The 8419-nt window shown below is 36.5% G+C and overlaps 1 protein-coding gene across 1 annotated transcript; it reads left to right on the forward strand.

Moving 5' to 3' along the window:
• Positions 1-5313: 5313 nt before the first annotated feature.
• On the forward strand, positions 5314-7180 carry LOC128514260 (cystatin-B-like). Its single transcript, XM_053488026.1, has 4 exons — positions 5314-5363; positions 5450-5529; positions 6819-6920; positions 7022-7180. The coding sequence occupies exons 2-4, from the start codon at positions 5458-5460 to the stop codon at positions 7148-7150; spliced, it is 303 nt and encodes a 100-aa protein (XP_053344001.1). The 5' UTR covers positions 5314-5363; positions 5450-5457; the 3' UTR covers positions 7151-7180.
• Positions 7181-8419: the final 1239 nt, after the last annotated feature.

Here is an 8419-nt window from a genome sequence, read left to right on the forward strand (position 1 = left end):
GAGATGTAAAGCAACCAATCACCTCACCGTCAACAAACCTAAGTGATCAATGAGAGTAGGGAGGACAGCATCTAAACATATCAGTTCACCTAATACTCTATGTCCATGAGTCCCCCAGATCTGCTCCTTTACCTAAGGTAAATCTATTTGCAAAAATGCTTGGCTAAATAAATAGGTTTCTAGACTTAACCACTGAGACTGTGTCTGAGCCACGAACATTATTTGGAGGACTGTTCCATAACTTTGGGGCTTTGTAAGAAAAAGCTCTGCCCCCAGCTGTAGTTTTAGTAATACGTGGTACTGACATCCTTTGATTGAAGTAGGACACTAGCAGATACTGCGGCGCAAGACCATTTAATGCTTTATATGTCAAGAGTAGTATTTAAAAATCGATGCGAAATTTCATAGGAAGCCAATGCAATGTGGATAAGATAGGGGTGATGTGCTCGTATCTTCTGGTTCGCGTGAGGACTCTCGCTGCTGTTTTTTGGACTAACTGAAGCTTGTTTATACACCTTGTTGAAGAACCAGACAGTAAGGTGTTACAATAATCCAACCTAGACGTAATAAAAGCATGAACTAGTTTTTCTGCATCATTTGGTGACAATATATTTCTAATATCTTGGCAATATTTCTGAGGTGCTTTCCTGCTAATATTATCTACATGTGCTTCAAATGAAAGGCTGGAATGTATAATCACACCAAGGTCTTTTACTGTTGCACTCGATGGAACAGAAAGGCCATTTAAAATCACAGTGTGTTTAGAAATCTTACTTCTAGCTGCTTGTGGTCCTATGACTAGAACTTCTGTCTTATCAGGATTAAGCAGAAGGAAATTAATTAACATCCAATTTCTTATGTCCTGCACACATTGCTCAACTTTAGTAAACTGGTTTTTCTCATCTGGTTTTGCTGAAACGTATACTTGTGCGTCATCAGCATAACAATGAAAACTAATACCATGTTTACGAATTATGTTGCCCAGAGGAAGCATGTAAAGTCAAAAAAGCAGTGGGCCCAAAACAGAACCCTGTGGAACACCAAACTCAACTTGAGAACATGAGGAATGGTCACCATTTAAATCTACAAACTGATAACGATCAGTCAAATAGGATCTAAGCCATAAGAGGGTCGTTCCCTTAATTCCTACTACATTTTCTAATTTGATATCGGCCTGTAATTGGAAAGCTGACAGGGGTCAAGGTCAGGTTTCTTGATTAGTGGTTTAGTAACTGCTAATTTAAGGGATTTAGGAACATACTCACTGCTGAGGGAACAGTTAATTACTTTTAACAGGGGTTCTTTTATTGCTGGAACTATCTGCTTGAGAAAATGTGTCGGTATCGGATCTAATTCACAGGTTGACGATTTTGAAGAGGAGATGAGTGAAATTAGTTCACTCGCTTCAAGGGGAGTAAAGTATTCTAGGTTCTGATGTGATGTGATTAATTTATCATCTGTATCACTTAAATTGTCTGGTTTCAAAGCCTGAACTTTTTGCCTAATATTTATGATTTTGTTATTGAAAAAGTTCATGAAATCCTCACTACTGTATGTTGTTGTTGTGGAGATTTCTGCAGTGGTCTTGTTTTTAATTAATTTAGCTGTGGTATTAAATAAAAATCTAGGATTATTTTTGTTATTTTCTATAAGAGGAGGGAGATACATTGATCTAGCAGCACTGGGAGCTTTTCTATAGTTCAGGATGCTCTCCTTCCATGCTATTTGGAATACTAACAATTTAGTTTGACGCCATTTGCATTCTAATTTCCGAGCGGTTTGTTTTAGAGTGCGTGTGTGGTCATTATACCAAGGAGCGCATTTCTTATCTGTAATTATTTTCCTTTTAACTGGAGCTACATTATCTAAGCTATAACAAAGTGTTGACTCTAGATATTCAGTTACTTGATCGAGTTCTGTGGAGTCAGATGGCGATCCAATCAAAGTTGATAACTCTGGAAGATTATCGATAAAGCTCTGTGTGGTATTTGATGTGAATGTACATTTAAGGCGGTAGCGCAGTGCTGTGCATACATTATTACTATGACACACTCTAATCGAGACAAGACAGTGATCTGAGATAACTTCAGACTGTGGAATTGTAAATATGTTTCTTATACTTAATCCGAAGGATAATATTAAGTCCAAAGTGTGACCTGCTTTATGAGTGGGTCCTACTACACACTGATTTACTCCTACTGAGTCCAGTATGGAAATAAATGCTGTTCTCAGTGGCTCTTCTGGATTCTCAAAATGAATATTAAAATCTCCAGCAATTAACACTTTGTTTATGGAAACGACAAGGTTTGAAAGGAAATCTGCAAATTCACAGAGAAACTCAGAGTACGGCCCTGGGGTTCTGCAAATGATGATTAGCGGAATCGTCTGAGCTGACTTTATGTTACTATAGAGATTTCAAATGCATTAAATTTAAATCTGTGTTTTTGTACGATAGCCAGATTATCGTTGTAAATAACTGTGACGCCACTTGCTCTACCAGTTAGCCGAGGCTAGTGTATGTATCTGTATCCAGGAGGACTAGCTTCATTTAGAGCTACATATTCGTTCTCTTTAATCCAGGTTTCTGATAAACATAAAGAATCAAACTCCTGGTCTGTGATAGTTTTGTTAACAATAACTGCTTTAGATGCGAGAGATCTAATATTTAACAGTCCTAGCTTTAGATCAGAGGTGCCGGCTGCGCATTCAGTATGATCCGAGTTGTGTTTCTATGTTAATTAAATTAGTAATACAGACTTTGAGTCTTTCTAAATTTTTGTTTAGCTCGGGGAACAGACACAGTCTCAATAGAGTGAACCCTGAGTGACGACTCTATGCAGTTAGCAGACGGTTGGTTTAGCCTGTCTGTCTGCTCCCTGGCCTGGGCTCTGGATTGTCACCGATTAACTAGGCCTCTTCTGAGACTATGAGCTATACTACAAGAAATGAAAGCAGCACCTTCCCGAGTGGGATGGACAACGTCCCGCCCTAACAGGCCAGTTTTGCCCTCAAAGGTCTTCCAATTATCAATGAAGCCCACGTTTTCAGAGCACCACCTAGACATCCAGCGGTTCAGCGACCATAGCCTGCTGTAAGTTATGTCGCCACGTCTCATTGGGATGGGACCAGAGCATACTACTTCATCGGACACCGCCTTCACTAGTTTAAACACCTCTGAAAAGTTATTCTTACTAACCTCTGACTGACGAAGGCGTATATCATTAGCTCCAGCATGTACCACTATCTTGGAGAACCTGTGCTGTCCTAAAGCCCTAAGATTACCTGCTATGTCCAGTGCTCTGGCTCCCGGGATACACCGGATACACTGGATACACAGACTGTCCGCTATGGCAATAACGCTGCTCTCGCGCTCTCTAACCCTCTCTAAAGTCTGGATGCGCTCCTCTAACGCTGATATCTTCTCCGTCAGAGTGCTAACTAAAACACACCTATCACAAGTAAAATTACCACTAACGAAGAATGTTTAAACATCCTGCACTCTACACACTGGACGAGCTGAATATTATCCATTATAGCGTACCTGAGTTGGAAGTTCAGTATAACAGGAGATGTGTTAAGGTTAAAATGGAATTCAGTTCGTTATTGCAGGCTCAAGTAGACTGTAGGAAACTCCAGGCCTGAACTATCAAGTGACTGCAGTCACAAGTCAGAGAACAGCTGTCTGTATCAGCCGAGGACATGATCGTCTTCGTGGAAAAGTAGAACAGATATAGTTCGCTCAGGTACTGCGGCGCGAGACCATTTATTGCTTTATATGTCTCGTATCTTCTGGTTCTAGTGAGGACTCTCGCTGCTGCATTCTGGACGAGCTGAAGCTTGTTTATGCATCTAGTTAAACAACCAAACAATAAGGCATTACAATAGTCCAAACTAGAGGTGATAAAACTAGTTTTTATGCATCGTTTAGTGACAATATATTCCTTAACTTGCCAATATTTCTGAGGTGAAAGAATGCTATCCTGGTAATATTATCTAGATGCGCTTCAAATGAAAGGCTCACACCGAGGTCACTGTTGCACTTGATGGAACAGAAAGGACATTTAAAAAAAAAGTCCACCTTAGTATTCCACTGAGAAAGAAATGTGTTGGAATTTTTTTATTTTACATTTGGAACATCACAGGAGTAGATTTCAGCATTGATTTCAATTGTTTTAAAAAAAAGAATCAGCTGCTGATATGTATTAGCATTTACTATCTTCATTTACTACCCTAACCCTAACCCTCTTTTTATTTTTGTTTTTATGTACAGTACATGAACCTAAGGGGTAGGAACAAACTTTAATACATAACCAGTGTTGTAACATGCAAATTTACTACACACACACCAGACGTGAACGCCCTCAACCCTGGAGGTGCGAGACGACAATCCTTGTACTATTTTCACAGGTTTCTTAAGGTCGCTTTGTTGTTTTGTTTTGTTTTTTTTTTTACAAGTACTTGGTAGGTGTCTCACCATGAGGAAAGCCTAGGTTCTTGCCAATGGCCAAATCCCCAGCCACTGGAAGCAGTGCTGATCCCAAGCCTGGATAAAGTGGGAAGGTTGAGTCTGGAGGGCATCCTGGTGGAAAAAACCTGCTTGTTTCAGACAGCATCACTTTAAATTTCATCCAAAATATTTTCCTATAACTGTTCTTACTCAAAATCAAATAAAAATTTTATTTGTCATGAACACAACTATACACTGTAATACAGTTTGAAGTTACTATGACTTCTATCTCAACTGCTTCATTTAATTATTATTATTTCTAAAAGAAAATGGTCAGTATTAAAAGGAACACACATGGTTAGAGAGAGAGAGAGAGGGAGTTCTGCTCTTACTTGAGTAATATTTGCCTTAGGGAATTTCTACTTTTACTCACTTTTGCCTACCTCCCTTTATGTCTATATGTCTCTTTAAAATACTAGTAAAAATGATGCATGTTCTCTGGTTTAAAATATGTGTCCAGATACAAGTCTATTAAAATGTAATTTTATTTATTTAATAGACCTAACCTGTTTAGAGATTTTGTTACAATATAATAATATTTCCTTTTACTGGATGTTATTTGTTCACCCCAAGGGTGCATTCAGCTAAATACATTTAATAATTCTATTTTGAAAGATAAAACTTGGCATTATTTAAGTATGGAACATTTAGTTCCTAAAGAACCCTGAAATCACAAACAAGACGAAAACGCAGCCTAAGGATTGGCTGTTTGCGTTAGGGGCGGGCTGTAGCCTTGTGGTTGGATCTTCTATTTAGGGGTGTGGTTTATTATGAAATATATGTGCTGTATTTGTGGGTCTGTTTAATCTTCTGCTGTGTGTTCAGAAAGTTTGTAGTTTGACTTCGCTCCTTACTGGTAAGTATTACTACAATAGAAGTGTCCAGTTTGAATTTTTCGTTAAAAAAAAAGTATAATAATAAATAAAATATGTTTACTTGTAGCTACAATAATGATGTTTGCATGTGGAGGGCTGTCTGAACAGGCAGAGGCCACTGCTGAGGTTCAGCAGATCTGTGATAAGGTTGGTGGAGTTTATTTAATTCCTCCAAATTTCTTGTTCTTCTGCTAAAACAGTTTATTTGATCACCACTTCCTTAACTAACAAGCTCTGGCCAGTGTCCTGATAAGGATCTACCAGGAAAAACATTCAGTAATAATAAAAGTTTTTTTTTCTACATTTAGTTTCTACATTTGCCAAACTTAGTGGTTTAATCTTCTTTCAAATTTCATTACCACCACCATCCACCACATCCTGGTCAGGGTTGCAAGGTTTCAATAGTTTATGCAATGCACACATTTTATGTTTTTAATGCACTTAGAAGGTTTTAAAGTAATTTATTTAGAATTGTTTGAAAGGAGTCTCTAGTGTCAGTGCTTTGTGCCTAGATAATAAGTTTCCCTATAATGTAAATCTTTCAGAACCGAGGCCTTTGTGCTTTGTGGTTTCTCATTAACACAACAAACAGTTTTTTTTGTTACATTAGCTTTAGGACAAAGAAAAGAAAGGCTGTTAAAGAAGCGCTGTAGTTCAGGGGTTACAGTTTAGTATACAATGTAACCGCAGATTGCGAGTAACCTGGTTTGTGAGCGTCCCACAAGACGAGCAAAAATTTGTAATACATTTTGACTTGATAAATGAGCAAATCTTGATATACAAGTTCTAAATATCAAGTATCACGTATGCACTTTTTGTTTAGATGCAGAGAGTCACGTGATCGCAGCTAAGCCAATGGTTTTTCTTTCTCTCGCACATGTGTGCGTGTGCATAAAACATCTTTTATTTTGTGTGCATCATCCTACACAGCAGCCCCCCTTCCCCCCCTTTTTCCACTCCTCTCTCTGGTCTTAATCACTACAGTTACAATTCTTTTTAATAAGCAAGGTGCAGGTTTTAGTTTTACTTTATTTTGTATAAACTATTTTTATATTAATATTTTTGGGTTGTGAAATAAATCACTCAGAGTTTCCATTATTTCTTATGGGAGAAATTAGCTTTGATATACAAGCAAGCCTCTGGAATGAATCATGCTTACATTCAAGGTTTTACTGTAGTTATAGTTTCTGGCATACTCTTATATGCATTACTTATAACATTGTTAAAAGAAATGCCTATAACAACTAGTACTGGTTCAGGAAAAATCTGATTGCGTAATTGTTTGCAGGAGTCGGATTATTTCTGACAGTAATGTGTTTGTATCATTGACATTACCATGACTTCTGTATGTAAAAGTTATAAGAACAGTTACATTTGAAAGTCATAGAAAATATTTTAAGATAAAAGTTCAAGTGCTGATTATTAATAATTTGCAGATGAAGGTTCACGCAGAAAAAAAAGCAGGTCGAACTTTTAACATCTTCACTGCTAAATCCTACAAGACACATGTGGTAGGTGGGACGAAGTATTTCATCAAGGTAAGACACAAATATCTTTTACTAATGTCTAATACTAAATAGACCTCAATAGCCCTTTTTTCTTCAAAGAATAACTTGTATAACTTGATGGCGACTGACAGGTACATGTGGGTGGTGAGGAATTTGTTCACCTGTGTGTCTTAAAAAAGCTGCCTTGCTTTGGAGGAGACCTGGAACTTACAGGAACACAGTTTCCCAAAACCTTTAAGGACGCCATCGTATTCTTTTGAACATGTATTTTAATGAAAAATAAAGAGAATTAAAATGACACTAACACTCAAAAGCAGTAAGTGTGTTTGAATTTGTATTACATTTGGAATGTTACATGGGTAAATTTAAGCATCATTAATGTAACCCACGCCACAAGCAGTGCACCATGTTTTTTTTGTTTGTTTTTTCTTATACGGCTCTTTATGAAGGGATACCCTAATAGACCAGTTAAGATGCTAGGATCGCTACAGGGGGCCAAATATATATATATATATATATATATATATATATATATATATATATATATATATATATATATATATATGACTTGAAGTTGCTTTATTTACTTTGTAGTAAAAAACTTGAATTTAAATGAAAACATGAAAATAAATCGCAAAACAATACAGATAAAATACAAAATATTTCTAATCCTTTAAGACTAAGTTTGAGCTTCTTTGAAGCTAGTTAATTTACATATTTCTATTGCACTATATTATTTCTTTAATAGTTACCTTGCACTCATTTTAGAATTATTACCTTTCCTATATTTGTTTATTTTTTAATTAATTTATATTATTTTTTCTGTTCTAATCTTACTATATAACTCTTTTTGGAGCTTTGCTTTTTGGTTACTAATATGGATTAAAATAAACCTCTGACGCCACGAATTAAAACAAAATTACAATAAAGTCAAACTGAAATGAGAAATAATCAACTAACCAAAATAATACAAACACTAACAATTGCAATATATGAAAAGTTCTTGGTCCATAAAATAAATGTAAACATGGAGAAAGGACAAAACAAAAGAAAAATGTCCTCTTACACTAAATGACGAATCCAATGAGTACAAGAGTTTCTTTGTGTAGTGCAAATTCTTGTAGTGCAAATGTTAAATAGTGCAGAAGGTTAAACAGTGTAATGAACAGCATGAGGTAGTTTTGTGAAAAACACCAGAGACATGGATAAATTCCACCTGCGATAATGGATAAATCTCCAATCACTCGATGAATCGTAGGATTCTAATCGTCCTTTTTAAGTTTCTTTATCTGGGTGGCTCGCCATCTCAGGATAACATCTTAACTCAGGCTCAGGAAAAAAACCTGACCTGTTTATACACGATATCACTAGACTGAACATATCTTCCACATACTATCTAAGCACTTAAAATCAGTTATATAAATGATTAGTTGCTAATTTACACTTTTGAGCTCTTCAGAATTACAATGCATAAATGCATTACAATGCATGACATGTGAACACTAGAGGCATATAAATGCGCAAAAAAC

This window comes from Clarias gariepinus, chromosome 26, assembly GCF_024256425.1.
Source record: "Clarias gariepinus isolate MV-2021 ecotype Netherlands chromosome 26, CGAR_prim_01v2, whole genome shotgun sequence".
Classification (NCBI taxonomy): domain Eukaryota; kingdom Metazoa; phylum Chordata; class Actinopteri; order Siluriformes; family Clariidae; genus Clarias; species Clarias gariepinus.

Excerpts from the sequence above, each read along its gene's own strand:
- LOC128514260 (XM_053488026.1), top strand. The coding sequence starts at position 5,458 with ATGATGTTTGCATGTGGAGGGCTGTCTGAACAGGCAGAGGCCACTGCT. Across the intron at positions 5,530-6,818 it reads TTCAGCAGATCTGTGATAAG|ATGAAGGTTCACGCAGAAAA; the intron begins GTTGGTGGAGTT and ends AATAATTTGCAG. Across the intron at positions 6,921-7,021 it reads GGACGAAGTATTTCATCAAG|GTACATGTGGGTGGTGAGGA; the intron begins GTAAGACACAAA and ends GGCGACTGACAG.